This window comes from Volvox carteri (genome assembly GCF_000143455.1).
Source record: "Volvox carteri f. nagariensis unplaced genomic scaffold VOLCAscaffold_19, whole genome shotgun sequence".
Classification (NCBI taxonomy): Eukaryota; Viridiplantae; Chlorophyta; class Chlorophyceae; order Chlamydomonadales; family Volvocaceae; genus Volvox; species Volvox carteri.
Window position 1 is genome coordinate 1,040,723 of NW_003307562.1, and position 27,064 is coordinate 1,067,786.

Genomic DNA, 27,064 nt, shown 5'->3' on the forward strand with positions numbered 1-27,064 from the left:
TTCATACGTTCAATTCACTAACGGTGTACGTATTCCGCACGCAAGGCCGACCTTGCATAGTATGCAAAATCATTACAAAGAAGATATTACTAAGCGTAGGCGTGCAGGCGGGCAGGCGGGTGGTCAGGCGGGAAGCTAATGGCGGAGACATAATTTGCTAAGAGAAGCTAAGATTCAGATCGCCGACTTCCAAGGTCCAAGGCAGCGAACGAGGGATGGGGCAGGGGGGTCGCAACAGCAGCGGGCCATCAGCTACAGCGCGCGCGCACGCATGCATGCACGCAGTTTCTCCGCATCAAATTGATTTGTGTTGTGCTCAGCGTTTGGCAGTCGTAGAGCACATTTCCAGCACGCCAAGCCACTGAACGGCATATTCCTTCACAGCCGTGCCTCTCGTGCGCTGACCGCCACGGACTCAGCCTCAATCGTGGCAATTTTGCCCAAACGCTTGACCATCCCACCCAAGAAGTACGGCTTGCAGTGCTTGCTGGAGGAATCGCAGTACTCGCCCATGCTACAGTCGCCGTACGACGAACACTCCTTGCCCAGCTCCTGCACCCCGGTGCAGGGAGAAGCATGGACAGGCAGACAGACAGACAGACAAACAAACGCGACAAGACAGATCGGCAGACAGCAAGCATCACACCCAAGCGATGGCGCAGGCACAGCCACATGCATGTCATACATGGCAAAAGGGAAAAGCCCATCATTTTCGTGCTGGGAGGCCGTGCGATATGAGTCGGCCTCTCCCCGATATATGTACCTCTCCAACCGTTTCATGAAATTGGCACCTCTCCTTGAAACGAGAGCACCTATTGAACATCTCTCCATGCGGAAGACACGTCAGCATCATGAACCAATTATGCCGTACGGCTGCCTTAGAATGTAATTCTCCAGTGAAGAAAAAAAACAGGAAGCTGGCAGTAGAGGCTTGACCCTTTTCATACTTTCAATGTCCCTAAACGGCGGCGTCTATCGCACCTAACGCTTCCAAATGTTTTTCTTTTCCTGATGATGTTTCCTTTTTTCTATGCACATCACCTCCCGGTGTCTCTCCCTCCCCCCCCCCCCCGCTCCACTGCTGGCCCAAAGACGACGGGGGTCACCGTCACCCCTTACCACACAAGAGTGGGCGGTCTTCCGAAAGCCACGGTCGCAGTAATAGCCCTCCACGCAGTCCTTGTCCTACACCACGGAAGAAAACGAGGAGGTTCATGCGGTGTGCAGACAAGAGATGCGACCACTCCCAGTGGTGGAGAGAAGCAGTGGGCGCCAGAATCAGCACCATTAATAGACAGCAGAAGCAGAAGCAAGGCTCTGCAAATGCGTGCACACACACACATACATACATACACACGCACGAGGCACCAGGAATGCAGCGCCAGAAACACGACCTTTGGGTAACCTTAAAAAAACATTTGGGTAACCTTTAAAAAACATTACACCTACAACACACATGTGCTCACCTCCATGCACTGCACACAACGACCGTTCGTCTCTTTGCCGCCACTGCGTGCCTCGCGTGTCGATGTCGATGTCGATGTCTGTGTCTCGACACCAGCCGTCGAAATGACATCGCTCGCGGCGTCGCCCGGCTGAGGACCGTCGTGGTCGTGATCGTGATCGTGGTCATGGTCTGCAAGCACATGCAGGGGTGGGCAGTTGACGGGAGCCTGAGAGTGTTGGGAGGAGCACGGATCTCGCGGAGCAGCGGTTGGGTGGATGGGCGACTAGTTGGGGAATCCAAGACAGGGAGCAGGTGCAGGTGCAGGGCCCAGATGGTACCCGAACAGCTCGGGACGTTGGGCCCGGGGGACTGCAACACACGAAGTGAAGCGGTCGTGTGATGAATTGTGCACGTAAGAAAGAAGTTGGCTGTGTTGGTTGGGAGTGCTTTAGTAAGAGACATGAAAGGCTGCTGCCAAGTGGAAGATACGCCGTAAGATAAGACCGCCGCGAGGAAGAGGGTGGGCTTGTGGGGGCGAGGGTGTTTTGGACGCATGCGTTCCGATGTGCCCCCGAAACCATCTCGCGAGAGAGGGAGGGAATCATATGGCGATAATGCAGAAGCAAAGTGTCAACAGTGCACGTGAAGAGGGCGGGAGAGAAAGTGAACAAGAGGGGAGTAGGGAGGGGAGAAGGGAGGGAAAGTTAAGAGTGAGCGCCGCCACAGCCATTACAAAACTTTTTATAAAATGCTATGGCTGCTAAACCCCCCTCCCTGTCCGCGTACCATGGTCGTGGTCGTGGTCCTGGTCTTGGTCGTGGCCGCCATCAGCATGCGGATCGTCGCCATCTTTGCCTGTGTTGTGACAGACAAAAGCATTTGCCATTACCACCATCACCACCACCACTACCATCGCCATGCAGTAGCAGTCAATGGGGAAGTTGGGAAGGTAGAAACACTGCATCCCACCCCACCCCACCCCACCCCATCCACCTCCATAGCTACCATCACCACCAAGTGGCTGCGCACCCCGGGCACCTATCTAGATTGGCGCCCAAATTGGCGCCCCATTGGCGCCCAAATTGGCGCCCCATTGGCGCCCACTCATCCATCCACCTCCCGCACCATTTCGTACTCGGGAAGGCAATCTGTGCGACGCATGTTCGTGCAGAGCCAGCGGAGAGCTAGTGGCAAAGGCAGCGCCTCAACAGGCAACCCCAGTAGCCCCCAACGATCCACAACCCCCCGTGGCGCCCTCACCGGCCGAGTCTTCTGCATCGTCTGTCGGCCCCTCAGCCAGAGCAGCCCTCCTGGCTTTCCAGCCGCGGTGGCCTGCATGGCATCGTACGACAAGTACGATTAGTCCAATTCTTTTCAATGCGGTCAAACCATTGCGATATTATTTTTTACTTTCGCCTATTCTTTCATTCCTCACCTCTCTTTGTCTACCTATCATTTATCTGCTTGTCCCTTTGTTTCATGTTTCTTTTTTGCCGCTTTTTTACTTCTCCGCTCGACTCCTCTCGTGTCCTCTCCCCCACTGCGATGCCGCCTCCTTACCGTGATGGTCTTCATGGCGCTCCACCTCATGTCGACCGTGGCCTTTATAATGCCCATCCCCCTCCTCATCCCCATCGTCCTCATCCTCGTCCTCGTCCTCATCATCATCGTCATCGTCATCATCGTCACCATCATCATCATCATCATCATCATCATCATCATCATCATCATCATCATCATCATCATCGTCGTCATCATCATCATCATCATCATCATCCTCGTCGTCGTCATCATCTTCGTCATCCTCGTCTTCGTCATCATCCTCGTCATCCTCGTCATCGCGCTTCAACGCAATCCCCTCGTCAGCAGCAACACCACCAGCAGCAGCAGCATCACCAAGAGCAGTGGTGCTGATGGGCCTGGTCAGGACAGCCATGGCGGCGGCAGTGGCGGCGCCGCCGTCACTGCTGCGAGAACCACCCGGCACTCGGCTCATGTACGGAGAAGTGTTACAGAAGGGTGCCCTCGAGGGACAATCCTCGTCAGCAGAGCACCTGCGACATCACCGGCCGCGGCGGCGTCAAGAATGGCAATGACGGCATTAGTCACGACGGCCCTGTCACTGCGGCAGCGCAGGGGTGGTACAGTGGCGATGCTAAAATAGATCGCAAAGAACAACCGATGGGCCTTATTTACATTAGGCCACAGCACAGAAAAGAGGAGCACGAACCTCTTGGCCGTTTGCTCTTCGCAGTTACGGCGTCCAACCCAAGCCCAGTGGCCTCAGTCCACTTACGGGGTGACGCAAACGGAGCCAGTGGGCCACCAGCTTCTCCGACAGGTTCCGGAGCGGCACTCTTCATCTTGACGACACGACTCACCGTCGTCCTTCACCGCTAAGCAACCGCCATTGACACAAACTGCGGGTTTGTGTGATGATATATATATGGGGCCGGGGGTCCATGGCTGGATTAGATTTCGGTATAACGACAAGAAGAAGCATGCAGAAGCATGCCGCAAATGATACAGGCTGGGTGTTGGAAATGACCGACACTCATATACCAGTGAATGGTAACCACAGTAATAGGACCCAACGGGGGTCCGGCGCTTTGCTGGTCTTAACACTGGGGATGGACATTAATGGCCGGCTGGTATCGGCTGATGGTCAAATTCGTTTTTTGATAGGCATTCGCAGATGATTGCGAAAGGCTCAAGATGCCGCCAAAGCGGGTTTAAACACTATCAAGGCAAATCTTGGCAAGGGGAGTGAAGTAGAGTACAGAGTTACCTTAAAACAACAACGGATATCGACGTCTTAAGCCGCCCAACCGTCCTCACATAACCTTACTGGAAGTTGAAAAAGCCAGCCGTGTGACCAGTTTGAAACAAACATACCTTCCGAGCGCCGGCAGTCGTCATCGTCAAGACAGTCGTCTGGACGAGTCAAGCCGTCATCTGCGCAGCCGCCAACCGACCAACCAACCAACCAATTAACCGAGAACCGGGGAGGGTGGCACGACAGATGGGGCGGCGGGAGTGGGAGTGACGCAAGGACGCATCAAAAGGCAGGGTGCGGGCAATGACACTAGGCAGGCGGTAGGGTGCAATTTTGAAGCAGCCAAACAGTGGCGATATTAACTTGGCTGCGAAGTTTTGTACATCGCGGATCCTCGCTCGGCTGCTTGCCTTGTTCACCAGGATGAACAAGATAATGGGTGGGATTTAGACTGGTGTGGATCAGGAAGACACGGAGCTGTTGCTGATTGTGGATGAACACGGGGGCATTTGGGACTAGTTTAGCTTATGGGTGGGAGCGTACCGGTGTTAATCAGCAGAGCGGAGGGGCGAGCGGCCAGCGTTGGCGCCGCCAGTGACGCTGCCAGCAGCAATGCCAGCAGCGCACGCTGCGAGCTGCGCATTACGGCTGCTTTCGGCACCTGGAAAAGGGGGCCAGGAAGGCAGTGGCGGGAAACTTGGTTATCTCTTCGTTGAAGGGGACGGGATACTTGCCATTCCCTAGTCAGGATAAGGGATGACGTGGATCTAAGGGAAGAAGTGGAAGCCTCTGGGTGGGAAAGTTCAACTGCTTGTACGAAAGCAATTCATGTTGTAAATTCGCAGCTGTTGACTGCCGCTGTCCATGAAATAACGTTTGGGGCAATGTTGGCATTGGACGTTCAGAGCGCTTGAGCATCTTCGCAGGACTTCTTTCCACTCAGTTTATCCGATTCCAAAGGTTTCGTCAGTGATAACTTAATGAAACATAATATTAGATATGCTACAGCTACAAACTACCAGACCGCTCGGCTACTGTGGAACTGACCTACAGGAGGGTGTAAGCGGAAGCCTCAACCTCCGCCACGGCGCGAAACTCAATATGTTCAATTGGTATTCAATAATGTAAGCAATCGACTTTTGTTGAGACCGCGCTAGTTCCTTTGTCGTGGGCGTCCGAACCCCTATATCATGTCTCCGAAACCAAAGCACGAATAGCAAATATTCCCTTGGACGCATATTACTGAGGCCACGGGCCTCCGAGCACTTGTAAATTGAAATGCCTCCGCCCAACACCGACCCAATTGGGTAGCCCCAAAGGGAAAGCCGAAATAGCCAGTCCTCAATCCTTTAACAACGAATCAAACCGACCGAGTTGCACTTTACAAAAGCGTTGCATCAAGCGGGAATCAAACCCCCAAACCTCTGCAGACCCGTCATGCCAATCGCTGTGAGTCAAATGGCATAGTCATAGTCAAATGGCAACGGGCCCATGGAGACCAGTTAGCCGGTCACCTCCGCAAATCCCACTTGAACAGCGTCGAAACTGGCGCTGCGCACATGCACGCGACATGCAAGACTAGGAAAGCACCGTATTTCAACACCATCACAACCCAATTCCGTCGAACAATCATTCAAAGTAACAAAGTACCCAAAGCAATGTGTGCATTGATGGCACACCAAACAACCTCTCTCCTGACAGGCACCATTGGCCGCATTATTGCCACGCAGCAGCCTGGAGCCGGAACACGCAAGAAGGCGTGGTGTGGCATCTCGATGCCGCCCAGTGCTGGGCAACAGACACCACGCGACCACCAACAGTCCTCGGCTGAAGATCCCTGTGGATGCCAATAGGGCAACTAATGCGCTGCTGATCGCATCCGCCAGCACAGCAGCCACGGCCCGTCATGGCCTCAGAGGATTACAACTTCCTAATCCCTTCCCCACCTTCCTCACCCCAGCCAAAATGCCGAAACACACAACTCCCCCCATTTAGACCTCCGAATAATGTAGTCTCCGGCCATTCACTGCCCGCGGAAACAAAAGCAAGTATAGATATCAAGACATACAGGCAAGCACTGCCGTACGGGTCTCCACATACGCGGCTCCTCAGAAGAGTCGCTCCGCTCTATTGCGCACATGACTTGTAGGTCGTGTCGTTAATGGTGCTGTACAGCACACCCTCCGCGGCCAAAACCTCACACGCCTGCAAAAAGCGGAAGGGACGAGAGACGATACACCAAACACATTTTGCTGATGCTGAATGCATGTCATCTGAGTTACAGGTTCCGCACACGTCCGGGGGTGGGGTCCGTCTGTATAAGCCCCGGGAAGGAGCCGGGAAGGACGGAATATGTACGTATGCTTTGAAGTCTGCGATGTTCCGCCCTTTCCGACGCGCTGTGACCACAGCATGTTGGGGCCGTTTGGTCTCCCTAATTCCCAGCGCTACTTCTAGCCACCTCCCAGTCTAAGTCACCACCCAGCCTCAGCCATCTCCCACCATAGCAGCATCACACTCAGCTCGTAGGGTGTGCTTCCCTCTCCCAGACCGGCACCCAAAGACACGCCCCCAGCCCCCCCACCCACTTGAGCAACTTGCTGTAGATTGTAGTTCCGCCCCATATTGCGCAGCTCCTGAAGCGCCTCCTCGATGCCTAAGCCGTGGGTCGAAGAAAGCGCGCGCTGCTGGTTGTACACGTGCTTTAGGTCCATGGCGATATCGCCGCCTGTGGGAGGGTCGGAGGAGAGGGCCCGCGTAAAAACACACACACACACACTTCCTCAGCATGTTCCTGCATCAGCACCATGGACTCCTAAAAAGCCATTCTCCAATAAAAACTGCGTGCAACTTTTCAGTACAAGCTCCCGCTCACAGATGACTACATAAGCGGGAAGTAAATGTTTTTTTGGATGCAATCAAGTGAAGCCACTTAGGGTTTTAGGGGGTAAACCACTTGAGCAGCTTTATTGATACAACGATTGAAATAACAAGCAATTCCCATGTATGGGAGGCGGCGGGGCCCTGTCATCGCAGATTCCGCAGCGGCGCACGAGGGCGGAGCAGAATGATGGCATACAGCCTTCACGCAGGACCAGGCGGGCGACAGCTCATCCCTGCAGAATGCTCCTCTGCTTGAGCTGGCCGACGCGGGCGGAGGCCGGGGGTGGCCCGGCCCGGCCAGGCTGACGTTTCTGGGCTGGATGTTTCGTACCCGGAAACCCCTCCCTCCTCTCCCAAGGGCAACAACGCCCTTCTCCGATTGTGGACCATGCTCTTACGGGTAGCAATACCCACTTATTAGCAATACAGCTCCGCACAAGTCACAACCGAATTCTATTGGGAACACAATACGTACGACAAAATCGTACCAGGAAGGCCAGAAGCGGCAGCAGCACCGCCACCATAGCCTGCCTGCGCCATGCCGCCGTAGCCGCCGCCTGCGGCAGGAATCGCGTCATCGTGTCCTTAGCGCTCAGGGGAAAGCCAGGGTCGGTTTGGGAGCGGCAAATGGCAATAGGGTTTTGGGGTTCATGGAGGATGTGCACTGGAGCGGCGAAGAGAGTCGCCGGGCGGAACGCAAAAGATTTAAGAGGAGGATTGTTGAGGAGGAGCGCCGCGCACGTTGTGGAACCCGCGTTACGGATTACGGCGTTTTGTCGATTGGAGTCATCAAAAAGGAGGGTCCGCAAGATCCGGAAGGGTCGCCATAAGCAACGTAATCGATTTCCCCGCCACCGTAAACCCTCTCCCCTCAGATTTCAAGTTTCCTGACCGTCACCCTCCTTCCTTTCTGCGTCAGTGCCAGGCAGATGTACGTCTGCGTGCCTTTTCCTTCATGCCCCGCCTTCAGCATCCCCGATCCCCTATCACCGTACCCAAGCCCAAACCTACCTCCCGCCCCCGACATGCCGCCGTACAAACTGCCGCCACCGGGAGTCCTGCCGCCGGCCGGCATCGCGCCACCAGTGGACTGACCCGCGGGCGGCGCTCCCTTGGTCAGATGCAGGTGCTGCATGATGCTCTGGAGGAAGTGGTACGTCACCTGTGATGGTGGTGATGGTGTTGTTTGTAGCGGTGTTGTTGGTAGTGCCAATGAGCGGTGCAGAATTGCCTAAGGTGCAAACCATTATCACCTTCTTGCTGCGTCTGCACAAACTGACACCCAACACTTGTAAAAAAAGGCCTTGGGGTTTTGCGTGACAACGCCATAGGGAAAGAGAGACAGAGACGGGGGAAAAAGAGGGAGAGAAAAAGGGAGAGTGCTAGCTGGGGCCTGGTCGGTTTGAAATAAAAGACCGTCCAGAAATCGGTACTGGTGCTGGTGACTACCTCTACCGGGCCTTACCTCGTTGTGATCGGTAATCGGCTTCACGGCGAAGGCGGTAATGCTGCGTTTCCTTTCAAATGTCTTTAGGTTGCCGTACACGCGGACGTACCTCCCGACCTGCCAATCGACTCGCTTCTGGGCCTGCGTTATATAGACAGCGTTGAGAATGTTAGGACGGAATACCGCTTACGCAAAAGCCCAGCACCAAAGAACACGGTGCCATGTGTGTGTGCACGCGCGCGCGCTCACGCCTGTGTGTGTGTGTGTGTGTGTGTGTTTGTAACTATTCGTTCTGGGATGCATGGCAGATCGGCGGCCCATGCCCCTCCGCTTACGGTCCCGACGCCACCACACCAACGTCCCGATTCACCCGCTGATTCGAGACATTCCTCCCGGAGGGTGCCATTATGGGTTCTTCTTCAAGATGCCGCCTAACCTAACCCAAAAATCGCCAACAGCAGCATGCATGGGGCCGAAGAGGAGAACACCGCCAGCAGGCAGGAGGAGAATAGAACATAACCACCAATACCCCAATCACCAACGTTCCGGTTGCAAATCGTCATAGCTTGGCCTACTCGGTGGTTCTCCGCACAACCCATCCTCTATCCCGTGTACCTCTCTACCCCGTGGCCCCCATGTTCCCAAAACACCCGACCTGTGCATCCATGTCGTCCACCCAGCTGCAAACCTCTATGCTGGCCGTACCGTCGTACACTTGAAGTATCACTCGCGTGGGCCCCTCCTGGTAGGCGGTCACCTTTCCCACAACAGTCACCTGCGGCGGAAGAGGAGAGACACTTAAGGACCCCACTGTAAGGTCCCCACACGCCAGCTTGTCGCAGCCCGTGGAACAGCGGTAGATGCAGCAGGAGCAGGAGGTTTTGATGAGGGAAATTCGGAAGCGCTTGCACAGGGACATAGAGAGAGAGAGTGAGAACGTCATGCGTGATGGCAGAATTGGTGAGCAACCGTGCTGTGGTCTTGGCACAAAGAACCGCTCTTGCCTCAGGCTATGGGTTTTGCAACCCTATGCAATGCAGTGGTAGAGGAGCGTAGAAGATAACCTGTCTTGGGGGCCTGTCACCCGGACAGGTTGACGCATTTGGTGTGTTGGCTCACGCACCGTTGAGATGTCGTGCCCGTCAGCCATGTAGCGTTCGTCGTCGGCGTTGACGATTTCCTGCAAAAGCCCAAAGGCGCGACATCCATCAATGTCTGTTATCTGTAACGTCCGAGATCGTGAAGGTGGGTCGTCCAAAATGGTGCCCTGGCATCCTTGGGCTAGTCGTGTGCTTTTATGGGGCGATATGGGGATGGGGCTCTCGATTAGGCCGTGCGTCCGTCCGCCAATGGGTTTGCTGCTGAGTCAGAATCTGGATTGCATTGAAGTAGTGTCCTCGCAGCGGGGCGCACCTTTAACAAGTGCCGGATGGTGAATGCTCGGAGGGAGTTATGCTGGTTGCGGCCCTGCAATTGGGGCCAAACCATTCGGAAAAGTCATCGCAGGTTCCGACCTGAATCGCAATTGTTTACATTCAGTAACAGAGTCTAACATAATTATGGTCGCCTGGCCCCAAGTACAGGTTTATACCATGTGACCTCTTAACTGCGGACCAACCTTTTGTTGACCACCACCATACTGATTGTCATGACCAGGTGCCGGACTGCGATTGTATGTTGTTGAGAAGACAAGTCAAGCCCAACTAAAATCCCAGCTTGCGGCTTCCCGCCATCGCTTAGCATACCTGGCCATAAAGCCACCTCCCCCGAATTGACTAGCTCCAAGATTAGCATCACCAAAGCCACCGTAAGCCATTTTCCTCGCAGAAGAAAACCTAAGGACTAAGTTTAAACTGGATTAGTATGCCTTAGTCCGCGTGTTCAAGCTGAAGTGCTCAAAACTAAGAAGGATTACAGAAATGCTAGAAAATACATTGATCTTAGTTCAGCTGAGGTGACGCATGTTCACTGTACACTGTGAGCGTACGGCACGGCAGCGTGAAATGCCGGTGCACAGCACGAGGGCTCACGAAAGTCTCGCAGGAAGACTCAGTAGTACACATGTATTTTTCCTTGAGGACCCACTGATGATCTCTAATTACCGAGCCTACCGTGCTAAGTCCGCAGGCAACGGTGGAAAGCGAGATAACGTCGCTTGCGGAAAGTGTTCCTACAGGGCCGTGATTTCAGATGTAGTGGCGATGAACTGGGAAAGCGGGTTGCTTTCAAACTGTTTCCTTTCAAACTGGCAACTACGTGGAGATGTTAACCGTTTCGGGATGCTTGAAGTACGATGATTGACCTGGATGGACGCGGTCTCCGTTTCCAGGTATGCTGTCCTACGCACCATGCCGGCGCACCATGCCGCCTATTCACCCCCGCCTAAAACCCCAAATGGCATATGTCAAAGTAGCAGCATGAGATTGCTTTAGCGCACTACCTGGTCATGACTCGGGTGTCCACGAGGTCCCGTACCTTGTCCCGTACCTCGAGCAGGTTATTCCCTGACCTTAAGCGAAAGCTAGCATTTGGTCAATCCTAGGATTCTATACTTGCCCCTTCTGTGTGCCTTCATTTGCTTACGCCAAGAGCTCCACAACGTTATTGTGCGTTCCGCACCAATTCCGCAACCCGACGTGCCGATAAGATCAAGCGCCGTACAGGTTGTGCGTTCCGGAGCAGTAACTTGGAGTCCCAGATTTGCCTGAGGACAGCTTCTTTTATAATGATAGGTTGTAGCTTTTCAATCAAGCTGTGCCCTGTAATTTGCACAAACTACCCGCAATTCGCATTTTGGAAAGGAGCCTAAAGATTATTATACTGAAAGTAGCATATCACATTGTAGAATCATCATTTAAAGCAAAACTCTCAGGAATGAGGCCCCTGATGGATTGCGTTCCCTGTAAGTCAACTTCTTTCAATTACTTGCATAAACTTTGCCTGCATCCGAGAACGTCAATTACTTCCGTGCCTCAGGCTGTGGCGGTCGTCTGTCCTCCATGCGTGCGAGCAGAGCCAGGACGCCCTCGTGGACCACAACATCATTTCCCCGCTTACCCACGGCATGGCGCTGCTGTGCGTCACCGTCCTTCCCAAACACCGAGGGCGCAATCGCCGCAGACACCCTTGCAGACACATCCATGCCTTCAGCATCAGAAGCCACTTTGCTAGGCACCACCTGGGACCCCGAAGGGCTCTTCAGCAAAGCCTCCACACCCTTAAACTTCGCCGCGGGAGAGCAAATGGGAGACCTTATTGCACGTCGCGAGCGGGAGCGGGCCGCCCGAAGGGCGGCCGCAGCTGCAGCCTCCACAGCGGTGGGGACCCTTGCCCTGCCTCCCAACGCCCGGCCGCTGCGGCCGCTGCCCGGCGGCGGCGCGCCGGCCAGCGGGGTAGCTCCAGGGGATCTTCCAGCAGAGGTGGTTTCGGAGGTGGAGTCGCTGCTTGCATCGGACTACATGCCCGTGGATCTGCACTGGCCGGGCTTGCGGTTGCTCCATCTGGATCCGCCCGTCATTACGGTGGACGGCTTCTTGACGGCGGAGGAGTGTGACCGGATGGTGCAACAGGCGGAGTCGTCAGGTGAGCGAGTTCCCGGCGCTGTCCTGGATGGCTGAGGCCCGGTCATCATGCCAGCCGCCGCTCGCCCCGAGGCCTGCACATTTAGCTTTCGTCCGCAGGGGCCTGTGGACCTTACGGATAACGGCCACTGTCGCTGTCTCCTTGTTGCTGCTGCTGCTGATGATGATAATGATAGTGGTGGTGATGATGATGGTGATGATGATGCTGATGATGATGCTGATAATGATAATGATAGTGGTGGTGATGATGATGGTGGTGGTAATGGTGGTGATCCCAGATGATGTTCTTGTGTGATGTGTGTATGTGTGATGTCCCTTGCTGATTCCCTCATGGCCTCACGCCCCATGCCCTCTCGACTCATGGGCGCTACACGGTACACCCGTACCATAATTCCAAGGCCGAATGCAAGCTAGCCGTATTGGCTCGTCCAACGTGTCGTCGTTGTATGGCAACGCCGCGAGCAACCGTCGTACAAGTACGAGCATGATGGTAACGCCGGGTGTGGCGGGCCCGGCCATGGACAACGTGGTTTCGGAGCTTCAGTCCCGCGGCAAGAAACTCCTCAGGGCGGGTAGGTGCAGCGATAAGGGAGGAAGAGGGTGCGGGCACGTGCGGTAATGAGTTCCGGAGGAGCGGTATGTCAGGGGCTGTATGTATGTCAGTCAGCGGTGGTGACAGCTGCTGAGAATTGGGTTAAACGGTAATGCTGTTTACATCACAGATGGGAGCTTGGTTATGACTCACGAGCACACTGAGCCGCGCTGTAGGGAGGGTAAGAGGCGAGGAAAAGCTGGGGAGGGGCAAGACACTCATACCTAGCCCAAACTTAGCGATTCGCGTTCCTGCTGTTGCCGTTGTGGTGGGGTGTGCCGGTTTTGCCATTGTTTTTGTTATTGTTAATGGCATGATATGGGAGGGAGATGATGCGTTTTTGCTATATGTTTAAAAGGCTTTATGTTTGTGATAAATTTAAGTGCTTGCCGCCTTGCAGCCTGACATGGGTGACTGTGTTCGTGTTTTCACTTCTAGGATTAGGACATGACTGGACGTGCGTCATGTGGCACACGGCAGATTTACTGGCTACAGTCAGGAACGATCGCGGAATTATTGGTATGGTCTTTAGGCGGCCCTTGGGAAGCGCAACTACATCGCCCCAGACCAGCTCTGGTCGGTCTTTTTCGTCGAAGGTTCCCAAAGGGTACATGACTTGGCAATTTCCTTGCAAGGAAACCAACATATTTTCTCCGCGACCTGGATTCTTTTCGTTCTTGAATTTTTTTCTTTCCCTAAAGAAAAGAAAATGTCTTATTCCCCATATCCCTACCCCGTTCCCCATGTTTCAGACAAGGGTCCCGCATGGGGACCTTCAGGAAAGATGCCGCGGGCTGGCCAGTATTGCTACGAGGCATTGCAGGTGGATGCCGAGGAGGCAGCAGTCCTTATGCTTAGGAAAGGGGGACACCGGGAAGGATTGGAAATAGGAAGGAATTGCCGAGAAGGGTAGGAACGTATGCGAGCGCGCTGTCGCATTTTAGTTCAAGCCTGAGCCTAAGTTTGTGATTGGCCTCTTGTGTTGCTCTCTAATGGCTGATATCCTCTGATGCCTATGCGGTTGCGTTTCTGCTTTGGGTCACACGGCAGGTGGCACGGTACGAGACAGGTCAGCATTTCCTGGCTCATGAGGATGGTTTCCCACCTCATCTGGCAGCATCCAACGGCTTTCAGCGGCATGCTACGTTGTTAGTCTATCTCAACGACGTGCCGCGCGGTGGCGCCACGCGGTTTGACTATTTGGGCCTGGCGGTGCAGCCGGTCAAAGGCAAGGCGCTGCTGTTCTTTCCCGCCTTTTCGGATGGCAGTTCGGATGTCAGGTGCGTAGCGATTACAAATAGAAGACGTAACATGAGGCATAACCTAAGGCCTGATTTCCTGTCTTGCGTTGACGTCCAAAAATTTCACAGAAAGCTGTTGTCGGCAGGAGGAAAATTGCGCATCTTGGTTATAACGCCTTTGCTCCTGTTTACAGGTCGCTTCACACAGCCGAAGATGCGATCGACACCAAGTACGCAACACAGCAATGGGTTGCAAGAGGTTTGCAGAAATCTGTGGCAGCGACAACGAAGCCGCTAGCTGTTACTGCTCCTGCCGTTACTACCGTCAGCAATGGTGGTGCGCCAATTTCTGTGGTATCAATGCAACGGCCACAAAGTGGTATTTCTGCGCGGGAGTCAGATCTGGAGCTGCGGGAGCGCTCCGGTCGTCAAGGGAAGGGTGGCAAGGGCGCGGCAAAAGGCGCAAAGGGGTTCGGAAGCAAATCGGGCAAATAGGCGCTTCTCAATGTATTATTCTTGTTGGGGAGTTCCGTTGTGACGCTTATGCGCTGATTGCTAAGTTTCGTCATTTACTCTTAGGCGTAAGAATCCCTTACGTGAAACGAACTGTGAACCGTTGACGCTTTCACGCCGTCAAGAACGTGTTGGCGAGAGCTAGATTTCAATGTTCAGTTCATTTTCGCTGACGTCTGGTACTGCGATCCGGAACTTTTTGATATTTTTTCGACTCATTAATTATCTGTCGTGTAAATGAAAGCATCAGGTTCGGGGACCTTCTATGGCTGACTGAAACATCTCAAGCCCCCTTGGACACTGTAATTGAAAGCTTTCCGTGAGTGCTGAACACACCCCTGGCCATGCAGACGCCAATTTCGCACAGACTTCATCTTTTCAGGCTTTGCTGCATCTGGGTTACGTTAGGATAGCGCCCTAGCGGCAGGTGACCCATGGGTCAGAGCATCACCTGAAGGGCCCGCGCTTCAGGCGCCGCCCGACTCTCGTCCCTCGGCATAAGGTATTCGATGCCGTTGACACATCCTACCCCTATCCAAACATATAAACTTACCTAAGTCGTTCGGCAGTTTGGCAGGGTTTGCTTGTTGTTGGAGGATTGTATTTGCCTGGCCCTTGCTAATTTCCTTGTTTTTCCGCAAACCACTGGCTTTGTCGGCAAATGGGAATACGGTTACAGTTCTTGCTTTAATATCACCCCGTTTCAACTACTGCGTGAAGAGAGGTACCTGGGGACAGTGCTTGAGAAGTTTTGACTCCGCCGAAAAGGTGCGGGTAAAGATGTGTGTTGCCTTGCATGTAAATCAACAGGTGAATTCGAGGCCATGTAGACCCTGTGTGCGCTTCGCAAGTGAATTTTTGAACATTACCCCTTCCATAGAGGCAACTGACCTTGAACGCAGCTTCGGCTACTTGCTCCAATTTATGGCATGAAGATTATCTAAGATCTAAGCTAACGCATGTATTGCTCCTTCGTAAAGCGCATTGATCTCCCGTCCTGCTCCGGCCGTTAGTGAACCTTGTCTTCCCTGTTACATGTAAAACTTTTCCCGCCTACAGGGCTTGCTTGCGTTGCTTGACAGCTTTTTGAGCTCTTCGTTCGTTCTTGGCTGTGGTGCCCTGCGGGAAATTTTCTACACGACACCAAGCTGTTGCCTTTTCCTCTCCTGGTCAGCTCCTCAAAAATCACAGCCCTTGCAGCGCACTTAATAGCAGGAAAGCCTCAAATAAGATAATAGGCACTAGAGTTTTATGCATTCTTTCTAACGCGACACAAGTAACGCAAAGGGCCGATTCGGTCTGCGAAGCGTTTGGCTCGTCGCGCGCGCAGGACCGCGTGGGCGGTCGGGCGCGCGCCTTCAGGCAGCAGCACTCCGCCTCCATGTCCTCATCCTCACATGGCCTTCTTGGGCAATCTTCTCAACTCCAGCAGCCTCATCAATACAACAACCAACAGCCCCAGGCCCAGCCGCAGCGCACGGGGCCCTACGCCATTGACATCAGAGACGAGGATATGGACGAGGGTGCCCCATCCGCAGAACACCCGCGAGTACGAAGCAGTCCTAGTCCCGTGGCCGCGGCGGCGGCGCCAGCGGCGGCGGTGCAAGCAGTGCTGAATGTGCAAGGAAGCTCGACGGCTGCCGCTGGAGCCGCGGGCCGCCTCCGCCGCGGCGGCGGCGGCGGCGGCGGCGGCGCTGTCTCCGGCGACTGGTCCGAAACGGCCGAGGACGCGACGTCCGCGTCGGCGGCGTCGGCGTCACAGTCTCATTTGGCGCAGCCGCCGCAGACGCACCGCCGTACGAATGTCGTCAACCATGTTCGCCGAGGCGCCGCCGAGCCGCCGGCGGTTCATTTGGCGGCGCCGTTGCCAACATATCCTCCACTTTCGCACCCGCACTCGCTGCCATTGCATCAGGAGCAGGAGCAACAGAATTACCATCAACATCGCCATACCCGGCAGCACCAACAACACATGCTGCACCTTCAGCAGCCACAGCAGCATCAGCAGCCACAGCAGCATCAGCAGCCACAGCAGCCGCAGCAGCATCAACAGCATCAACAGCAGCAGCAGCAGCCGCAGTTACAAGCACAGACGCCACCTCAACAGCAGGGAAACGGCCAACCGTTTCAGCGGTTACCTCAACCGTCACGGGAGCGGCGGTCCGGCAGTAGCCGTCGGCAAAGCGGCGGCTGCGCTGCTGGCGGTAGCGGAAGCGCAAGCGGCAGCAGCGGTGGCACGGCAATGGTCGCTAGCGGCGGTGGCGGCGGCGGCGGCAGCGGCGGCGACCGGAGATGTACGGATTGGGAGCCTGGGATTGCGGCAGGGGCTTCCGCGACGGCGGCGGCAGGCGCCACCGCTGCTGCTGCGGTGGAGTTCAAATCGTTGAGTGCGCTTGACTTTGTACGATTAAAACAAGAGGACGGCGAAAAGGGGAGGGGCATGGATGTTCGAAGGGGAAGCGGCGGTAACGTTGTGCCGCCAGGCATGCACCAGAGCAATCAACGCCGTACACAGCACGCCGTGAGCCCACACCACCCGCAGCAATCGCAGCAGGAGCAGTACTACCACCAACACATGTACCACTGCCACGGTGGCATGTCGTACAGTTCGCCGTCGCCGTACGGCAGCGCGTCTCCGCCATCAGCGGTGGCTGTTCCTGACGGCGGATGCGGCTGCAGCGGTGGAAGCGGCGGCAGCAGCTCGCAGTACCAAGTGCCGCGGCCGCATCTCCAGCATCAGCAGCTGCTGTACACAACGTTGACGCCGCCGCAGCAGCCGCCACCGCAGCAACAACACCAACACCAACACCAACAGCAATATCAGCAGCAGCAGCAGCAGCAGCAGCAGCAACAACAACAACAACAACAACAACAACAGCACTTAATGCCTCCTGAAAACACCCAACACCACCAGCAGCAGCAGCAGCAGCAGCAAGCGCAACACCACCATTACCACCACCACCAGCCTCAGCACCAGACCTACCATCATGCCCTAAAACCTAATCATCAGATAGAGACGTCGCCACAAAGTCGCGGAGTTGCCTCAGCACTAGTGCTGCTCAACCAACCGCAACAGGGAGTGACCTTGCCGATATCAGGGTTTATGACCGGCGGGCATGACGGCGGCGGTGGCGGAGGCGGTGGCGGAGGCGGAGGCGGCAGCTTGGTCCGCATTGGCAGCGGCGGCGGCGGCGGCGGCGGCAGCATGCCGCCACTGCAACTACCGGCATCGGCTGCGCTTCCGCTTCCGCCGCCGCCGCCGCTGCTGGCGCACCCCCACCCCCCCCACCCCTCCCTCGATATGGCGCCAGCTCCCAAACCTCCTCCGGTGCCGCCGGAGGTGCACCAGGTAGCTTGGGTTTTAGTTCAGTTTTAGTTCAGTTTTAGTTCAGTTTTAGTTCAGTTTTAGTTCAGTTTTAGTTCAGTTTACGTGGAAGTATTGGTAGGTCTTTTAGTCTAGACTTTTAGGGTTCCTTAACTGAGCCTTTTCTACTCCTTCGGCAACTGCTGCCGCTACTGCTGCAACCGCTACTGCTGCTGCTACTGCTGTTGCTGCTGCTACTGCTACTGCTGCTACTGCTACTGCTGCTGCTCCGTGTCATGGATTTAAGGACCACTCATGTCACTCCTGGGCTTCCCCCGTGAGCGCACGAACCATGGTGGGTTTCACCCCCTCACCCCCGCCCTTACTCGTTCGTGGTTCGTCTTACCCCCTCACCCCCCCCCAGGACATGTGCGAGCGCTTCATGACGGCGCTGGCGGCGCTGATGGGTCGCAGCGCCCGGCGTGCACCGACGCTGACGGTGGGCGGCATGACGTTGGCTCTGGACCTGAAGACTCGGCGCGGGCCCATCGGCACCAGTTCGAAGTAAGAATGAGAGAGGTGATTATCTATTTAGTTGCATTATTTTGTAAGATCCTGAATCAGTCGCTTTTTCTGTGGTGCTTTTATTACACTTCTTCTCATGTACCTCGTTTGAGTAAGCAAAAAAGTGCTCTTTTTTGCATCTTTTGGCGGTTGGGACAACTGTTTGGTAGTTGCAATGGCAGTCGGGACGGACTGCGTGGTTGTTGCAATTGGAAACGGAAAGAAGGCTAAGAGGGTGGTTGGGCCGAAGTACGGAAATGGCCTCGGGGGGTTATTGTATCAATGGCCGTCGTATTTGTCCCCCTCTCATGCTCCCTCCGCCCCCTCCGCGCGTATGCTCCTTCTAACCCCGCACTAGCCCCTTCCTCGCCACCGTTCCCCCCTTTCCGGGATCCTCTGCCGTCGCCACCGCCGCCAACAACAACAACAACTCCACCGCTGCGCGACTTAACGAAAACCCATCGTACTCAACTGCCGTACCAACGACGACACCAACGGCGTCGGACAATACCGGCCGTACATCTGTTCCTGATGGCGGCGGTGGCACGGCCTCCGGCTCTATCGCCGGCGGCGCCGCCGCCACCGAACCGTCCGCCTCGCCGCCTACCGCCGCCGCACCAAGGTATCGTGGCGTGACACGGCACCGTCGTACTAAGCGGTGGGAGGCCCATATCTGGGAGGAGCGACGGCAGGTGTACCTGGGTGGTTTTGAGGTGGGTTTGAATGAAATCCAGGTTGCCGTACCTGGTACGGCGACATGGAATTAGCTTGCCATATAGATCGGCACGGCAGGCATATCTGGATTTGACGCCAGACATGTTGCGTCCCGCCGCGTACCATGCGCTTTCGGTCAGTTAGTTGCTTTGGTCGTTAGTACCCTCTCCCACGTGATTTGTCTTTGTGTTAAGTGCGAGGTAGGAGGGTTCTTGCAGGGGCGATCTGGCAGCCCTTGAGCCCTCGGCTCGTGTTGGCCGGGTTGCTGGTGGTGAGGGGGGATACGCCACCCCATGACCATGTGTGTTCCATCACACACACACACACACACACACACACACACACACACACACCAAAAATGCTAATGTTAATAAGGACAAGTGATCCACCGACGAACATCCCTCCGTTGTTTTCTGCGGGTTCCAGGTTTTAATCTTATTGCCTAAATGGGGACTTAAGCTGTCTCAAAGCCAACCCTAAAACCTATAAAACCACTTTAATTGTATTGTGGTTACAGTATTTCCGCCGCCGACGCGGCGGGTGCCCTCACGAGCCGTGAGGCTCCAGAGCACGCTGTTGACGCTCATCGAAAACCTCAGTAAGGAAAGTAGCGATTTTCCTCGGATTGGTATTAAGAAATACCTTGCGCATATCAGTGTCTTCAACGTTCATCAGAAACCTATTACGCAACTCAGTATACGCCTCACACTCCATAAGCACATGATATTCATCCTCAACCTTACCCGACGTACAGACCTGACACGTACGGCACTCTCTCGGCCTATGGTGCCCTTTGTTGACCTCCAAAGGCCAACAACAAAGACGGAATTTGGCAACCATACGCAACTGGTTGACCGGCAAATAAACACGCAAATAGCCTGTGGGATCAGAGCCCTCTTTTGCAGGTGAAGGGGAGCCCATCCAGTTATGATACCTGCAAAGCGAAACCCCTTTACCTTGGAACACACGCGGATCACCCCCTTGGCTGAACTGATCCCAGTCACTTAAAAGGAACGCAGAAAACTTCTCCAGAACCTCACCCACTCGAATCAACTGAGACGAGTACACAAAGTTTGAAAAAAAATAAAGTCAAAATCGGGAAGGTGCGTCATGCTTGCAGGCTTTTTTTCCTTCTTATGTGCTCCTCCTGTTCACTTTGCCCGCATTGTCTTCCCAAAATGGAATCCTTTCTTTTCGGACCACTTCTAGACCTGGAAATCCCTAACCGATCCCTACCTCAATTAATCCGCATATATCAACAAATTTAGGTCGAGGAGCATGCTGCCAAGGCGCACGACGTTATGGCGATACGATGTCGGGGAACCGATACCGTACTCAACTACGTGTCGGACACGTACTCCGAGCTCATGCCGCTCATTCTGCCGTACAATGGTCGCCGGCCACTGCACCGGGTGCGTGATCGCTTTTTTTTCTGCGACCCGTGGGTCGTTCGGGCCGGTTTAAACCAATTTTCCCAGCAGCTTGTGTCGGGATAAGAATTCTAATCGGGTCAGCCGATCGACATTTGAATCGGGATCAGTATCAGCTCAGCATGGCTGAGTGTTTGTCTGTAAATATGTGTGATGGTTGACGGGGCGGGGGTTGGTTAGGGAGGAGAGGTGAGACGGGGTGTGTGAGAGGGTTGTTGGGGAGGCGGGGAAAGTGTACGGCATCATCACAGAGGGTGGCAGTGTGTTCTTTCTTTCTCTCCTTTGCGTCAATTCAATTCCCCCCATTGGTGGATTCATTCAAAAATTATGCTGGTGGCGGTGCTGGTGGTGGTGAAGACGAGGAGGAGGAGGAGGAGGAGGGGGATGTCGGTCGGTGGTGTGTGTATTCCTGTACGATTAGCTCAACACTAACCCCCGCTACCCCGCGGCCGGTTCGCGTAGCGTTGGTCGTACAGCCTATTAACGACCACCAACTCCGAATCCCGAGGGGGCGAATTCCCACTCCACACTCCGCACAACTTATGCCGTTGTTTGGCCGTTTGATGGTTGTGTTGTGTTGTGTTGTGTTGTGTTGTGTTGTGTTGTGTTGTGTTGTGTTGTGTTGTGTTGTGTTGTGTTGTGTTGTGTTGTGTTGTGTTGTGTTGTGTTGTGTTGTGTTGTGTTGTGTTGTGTTGTGTTGTGTTGCCGGCCAACCCCTCCTCGTCCGAGACCCCATTCCTCCCCCCCGTCGTGATGATCGTAGAACGAAGTTGTACGGCTGCTCCGAAGTCACGGAAAGGAAGCCACGCGGCAAACACACGCAGCCGGGCGCTACCCGGGTCGCACCATGCTGGCCGAGTCCCCCCCGGAGCCTCCCGTGACCATCTTCGGCGACGACGAGTGCGACTTGTACGGCATGATGCCGGGTACGAACAAGCCTGGCAGCACGGGCGGCGGTCCGATTGGCAGTAGCGGAATGGTCGGTGTTGGCAGCCGCAGCGGCGGCGTTGGTACGGCAGGTGTGTATGTATGTGCGTGGTGGTTGGGGTGGGGGGAGGGGAAGAGAGTACGGCGGAACAGAAGTGTGGTCTTTGGTAATAATAGTCGTCCGTACATGTGCCGTATCTCGCACGATACGACACGAGCAATAGGCAATAAGCTGCTCGAGGCAGCTGTCTGAATGAGTCGACTCAATGTGTTGATGAGTGGATGGGTCGATTGGGTTGGGACGGACTGGGCCTGGTCGAGCAAGACCTGACCCATCGGACACAACATTAGACGAGCTGGTTCACGGGTCTCGACATTCGCATTATGAACTGATCTTTACTTCGCGCCGTGGCTGTGGTGTTTTGTGGGTACGGCAATAGGCGCCAGCGGCGGCGGCGGCGGGGCGCTACCGTGGCAATGCTCACCCGGCGGCAGCGGCGGCGGTGGTGGTGGTGGCGGCGGCGGCGGCGGGGGTGGATCGTCATCATGGGGCTATCGAGGCACCGGCGGCGTGTCGCCGCCGCTGACGGTTCCGCCGCTGCCTCCGTCGAACATATCGACGTACGGCCCCGCCGCCGCTGCCGGTGACAGGCAGCCGTTGAGCCCTGGCGCGGCGGCGGTGTACGATGGGAGCGGTTGGTCGCATTCGGACTTGCTGGGTTGTGGCGGCGGCGGCGGCGGCGGCGGGTTCTGGAGCGGCAGCGGCGGCCTGCCGTACATGGTCGATTGTATAGATCCAATGGTGCATGAGGTAAGCTTAACATGTACGATAGAAGCGCCGTACGCCGAGCGCTAATGGTCCCTAAGAATATGGCATTCCTGGCTTTAGCATTGCTCTCCCGTTGTCGAAAGAAGTGCCGAGACTTTCCCCCCGTGCACAGCGCACGCAGGAGAGCCAACGGGAACAACAGGTTCACCACAACACCAATATTTTTTTCACGCGCATTTCGCAGTAACGCTTAGGCGCGGTTCGTAGAGGAGGGCTTCTGTTCGTTGAGGGTGGGGTGTCTCGTACATCTTTTCCAATGCGCTCGCAGTAACAAGTAAAGCAATCGCGCGCCCGCCTCGCGCCAACGTGTTTTGCTGCCACACTGCGAATGTTACTGCCGTACTGCCGTACGGTGCCGGTACGACAGAATCAGGATTTGCTGGATTTGGAGTATAAGCAATCCTTGCACGATATGATGCGCTTGCAGCAGCAACAGCAGCAGCAGCAACCACAACAACCGCCACAACCACCAGCGGAGCAACGAGAACAACGGCCCCTGTCGGGGTCACTGGGTTGGGACAGCACGCCGAGGCAGTCGTCCGCCGCCACAGCTGCCGCCGCTGCCGCCGGAGCTTCGGGTGTCGTACACCGGATGCCGTCGGGCGACGTCGCGGATCGCGGCGGCGGCGTCATCACCCCTGGCGCCATCCAGGAGGGCGCCTCCGCCCAGGAGTCGTGTCTAGTGTACGACACTGTACATCCGTACGGCGGCTGTACGGATCATACGGGGTTGTACAGCATGGATGCATCGCATTCCGCATTCCGCCACGAGGGCTCCGCCTTGGGTCCGGTAGTTGTCGGGTATCAAGGGGTACCGGCGGCGGCGGCGGCGGCGGCGGCTGGCGGCGTCCGGCACGGCGGCAACGTCGGCGATGGCGGCAGCGCTCCTGCTGCCGCTCCACCCGCACCCTCGCCTTCACGGGGTGAGTCCTGGTGTCGTGGTGTGGTGGGTTTATTGGTGGGTTGTGTGGAGCCCCCGTGCGGCGGAGGCGGTGTTTGGAATGGTGCGTTTCGTTCCGGCGTCAGCATTTTTGATCTTGGTCCCCCGTCCTCCGCAAGGTGACTTTTTTTTGTTTTGTTTGCATTCCGCCGCGAAATCACTCCGCGAGAAGCCATTATGTAATGCCATGATGTGATGCATCCAGGTGGCATCCAGTATCGGAACAAGTCGACATAGCAGTGTAGCAGTAGCAGTGCAGCAGTAGCAGTGCAGCAGTGCAGCAGTAACAATGTAGCAGTAGCAGTGTAGCAGTGCAGCAGTAGCAGTGTAGCAGTAGCAGTGTAGCAGTAGCAGTGCAGCAGTAGCAGTAGCAGTGTAGAACTGCAGCAGTAGCAGTGTAGCAGTAGCAGTGTAGAACTGCAGCAGTAGCAGTGTAGCAGTAGCAGTGTAGCCAATGACCGAAGTGCCGCATTAGGACTGGCGGAGGAGAGCCCTTGATCGTCGAGGTTGTTGGTCGTCCAGGTCGTTGATCGTCGAGGTTGTTGGTCGTCCAGGTCGTTGATCGTCGAGGTTGTTGGTCGTCCAGGTCGTTGATCGTCGAGGTTGTTGGTCGTCCAGGTCGTTGCCGACGTGAAGATCTCACCTCCCAAGTGTTGTCCTCTTGCCAAACCTGCAGTCGATGGTCGCGGTACGAGCGGCGGGCCACCTCTGAGCCATCACCATTACCCACAACAACATCACCAGCACCTGACTCAGCGTACTTCACAGCCGCCGCAGCCGCAGCAGCCGCCGCAGCAGCCTGCCCCGCAGCAGCAGCAGCAGCAGCAGCCGCAGCAGCAAACGCTTCCAAGCGGGGTTCGCAGCGGCAGCGGACTCTCCACCCCGGGCCCCTCCGGGTCCACGCGCCCGCAAGCCGTTGGCGATAACTTTCCGCCGTACGCGCCCGTACAATGTCCGTACAACGATTCAGTGGTGCAGGAACACCGTACAGCCCAGCATCATGCACAGAGTCGGGGCGCCAGCGGCGGCTACGGCCAATTCCCGCCGCAGACGCCGGTTAGCCGGATGCTACAGCCGCGACCCACGGGTGATCCCTCTTGTACGGCTAGCGCCGCCGCATCGCCGCCGCAGCCACAACCGCCAGATGACCCGTTCCGGCCGTTGGGACTAACCGGGAGTCGCATGAGCTTCAACGGTCAACTGAACGTGGTACGGCAATCGAGCGACAGTGGCGTACTGCAAAGCTATCACTCCGCGCCGGCCGCTCAGCTGAATGGCGCTGCCGCCGCCGCCGCTGCTACTGCCGCTGGCGCCGCCACAGATGCCGCCGCAAGGGGGGATGCCGTACACTTCGCAGGCGCCGTGCCTGGGCTCGGCGGCTTCAGCAGCGGCGGCGGCGGTGATGGTGACGGGGACGGTGACCGCTTCATGCGCGGCGGGCACTGCACTGGTGGCAGCGGCGCGCACGATGACGGCGGCGGAGGTAGACTTGTACGGCGGGCATTGAGCCGCAGCGACGGTGGTGTGGCGGGACACTGGGACATGAGGCCCACGGGTCGCAACGCTGAAGCAGAACAGTATCTCCGCACCTATCACCCGCTACAGCTTCACCAGCAACAACAGCAGCTGTCGGCATATTCGGCGCAGCCGCTGCAGCAGCAGCAGCCGCCGCCGCCGCCACTGCCCGGGGACGTGGCTCGGGATTCCTGGCCGATGCCTTGGCGATCCACAAGCGATGTCCTGCAGCAAGCCGGACTGGTGGCAGCTGTAGCAGAAGGCGGCGCCGCCGCCGCTGCCGCGGGCAAGGAAGGTAGAGGTGGCGGCGGCGGCGGCGGCGATGGTATGACGGATGTCAAGCGATTGCAACCTGAGTGGACGTATCCACTGAGGCCTTTGACGGCGGTTGCCGACGAAGACGGTCAACGCCGCGGCCCTGGCGGCGGCGGCGGTGACGGTGTTGGCGGCGCCGCCGCCACCTCCCAGCCGCCCTGGGCTGATTGGGGCCCCGGCGAGGTTTTTGGCAGGGCTGCGACGGGAGCGAATTTGTCGTACAACTATTACGGCGGTCTGACGGCGCTCGCGGGGCTGGCGGGTGCTGGTGCCGCCACCGTCGCGGCGGTGGCGGCGGGTGACGCCCGTGAGCTTTCCTCCTTTCCCCCTCATCTGCCGATACCGTCAGACGAGAGTGTTGCAGCGGCGGAGGCTTGGCTGGCACAACAGGAGGCGCTATGTACGGAAATGGAGCGGTATGACCACGCCACGACCGAACAGACAATGCAAGGGCTGCCGTACGATGCTGCCGCTGTTGCTGCTGCCGGTGGCAACGCCAGCGGCGTCGTCGTTGTCAGCGGTGAATGCGACAGCCCAGCTGGCACGGTTCTGGTGCCGTACGACGCGTCTGCTGCGCCGCAACAGGCGCATTGGGATGCAGTATTGGCGGCGGCAACGTCGTACGACACGTCGCTCCGTCGATCTGGTATCCCGGGAGCCGGGGATGGGGCGCAGCTGGTCGGGTACAAAGCCAGCAAAGGCGGCAGTGGCGACGACGGTGATGGTGGCGGCGGCGGCGGCGGCGGCGGTGACGTCTACCACGCTTTAGCAGAGCAAAACACAAACGCAACTCAGCATCGCCAGGCTCCGCAGCCCCAGCCGCCGCTAGAGATCCAGTTTGCCGCCGCCGCGGCTGGTCAATCGTTCGGCAACCAGCTGCCGTACCTCAGTGGGCCCGATCATTGCGGCGGCGGCACCGCCGCCGCCCCAACTACCATTACCAATACAGGCCATGCGAATACAGGCCAGCCGGCGGCGGCGGCGGCCATGCAACAGCCAGTTCAAACTATTGACTCCACTGGTGCGCTACAGCCGCAGCTGAACGCTGTCCACGCCTCTGGTGGCGGCATCGTACTTTGGTCGCCTCTTCCTGGGACAGGGCTTTCTGTGAATGTTGCCACGCCGCCTACGCGAGTCCGCTGCAGGGAGGGCAGCGCCGGCGGCAGTACGGCAGGTGGCGCCAACGGCGTACAACACGACGGAGGCGGTGACGGAACGGTCAATGCGATTGGAGTGGCGGGGGTGGGAGCAGTGGTGGGAGCCGCTGGCGGCGGCAGTGGCGGCCCTGGCGGCGGCGGCGGGGAAGTATGCAGTACAGGACTCCTCCCCGGCGTTGCCCTCGCCGGTGCTAGTGGAGAAGACAATTGTGGATTCAACGTCGAGGAGCCCCGGCGGAAGCGCCAGGCGCTGGATTTGTTGTCGCTGACCTTGGCGGCGCCGCTACCTTCGCCGCCGCCGCCGCCGCCGCTCTTCCAGCACGACCTTTTGGCGCCAGTGAAGGAGTTTCGTACATCTTCCGAAGGCAGCACACACAGCACGGTGCCCTCGGCTGTCGTATCTGTCGTACATGCCGTGCAAGAGGTTCCGCTGGCTGACGGCGGGGACGGCGGCGGCGACGGCGGCGGTAGTAGCAACGGTGGCGTTGCGGCGGGTTTTATCATGGGCACAGTGACAACGGCCGCGCCGACGGGCCCTTTCGTTGGTAGTTTCCACCAACCGCCAACCGTCACGTCCGAGACGGCAGTGCCGGGGCCTCGTACGGACGTCGCACGGTAACCAACCCAACCACAAGCTAAACAAATCGATCTGTGCAGATGTCGGTTGCTGTACGATGATACGGTAGGAAAGAGAGAGACCAGGAAAATGTGGGGTGACGCAGCACAACGGCATAGGTACGGGCGCACGATGTACGAGTAGTGTGGTACGGAGCCCGTTGGTTTATTCCCACATTTACGGCCTTAGGCTTTGAGGAAGAATACGCCCGGAGCCGAAGGTTTTACGGTAAAATTCTAAAGCTGGGAAAGCTGTTTAGCAAAGCCTTTTAGG

General features: G+C 56.7%; 2 protein-coding genes across 2 annotated transcripts; one reads left to right on the top strand and one right to left on the bottom strand.

Annotated features, from left to right (window-relative positions):
* Positions 1-378: 378 nt before the first annotated feature.
* VOLCADRAFT_117616 (uncharacterized protein) lies at positions 379-11,906 on the bottom strand (the record flags this gene model as incomplete). Its single annotated transcript, XM_002950606.1, has 20 exons — positions 379-552; positions 1,120-1,185; positions 1,467-1,636; positions 2,234-2,302; positions 2,708-2,779; positions 3,008-3,501; positions 3,744-3,867; positions 4,343-4,402; positions 4,767-4,884; positions 5,923-5,957; positions 6,362-6,428; positions 6,812-6,951; positions 7,595-7,663; positions 8,118-8,268; positions 8,572-8,694; positions 9,209-9,328; positions 9,677-9,733; positions 9,967-10,020; positions 10,665-10,723; positions 11,611-11,906. Coding segments are annotated over 20 exons (2,517 nt in total), but the record flags the coding sequence as incomplete, so codon positions are not given.
* VOLCADRAFT_104784 (uncharacterized protein) lies at positions 11,694-26,794 on the top strand (the record flags this gene model as incomplete). The annotated part of the gene is made up of 18 exons (XM_002950497.1): positions 11,694-12,135; positions 12,533-12,706; positions 13,479-13,549; positions 13,777-14,006; positions 14,162-14,304; positions 14,831-14,883; positions 15,811-16,276; positions 17,792-17,829; positions 18,209-18,348; positions 18,971-19,061; positions 20,331-20,474; positions 21,256-21,511; positions 21,860-22,230; positions 22,676-23,171; positions 23,865-24,383; positions 24,546-25,325; positions 25,368-25,696; positions 25,832-26,794. 18 exons carry the CDS (start codon positions 11,694-11,696, stop codon positions 26,792-26,794), a joined length of 5,706 nt encoding a protein of 1,901 aa, XP_002950543.1.
* Between the last annotated feature and the right edge of the window lie 270 nt (positions 26,795-27,064).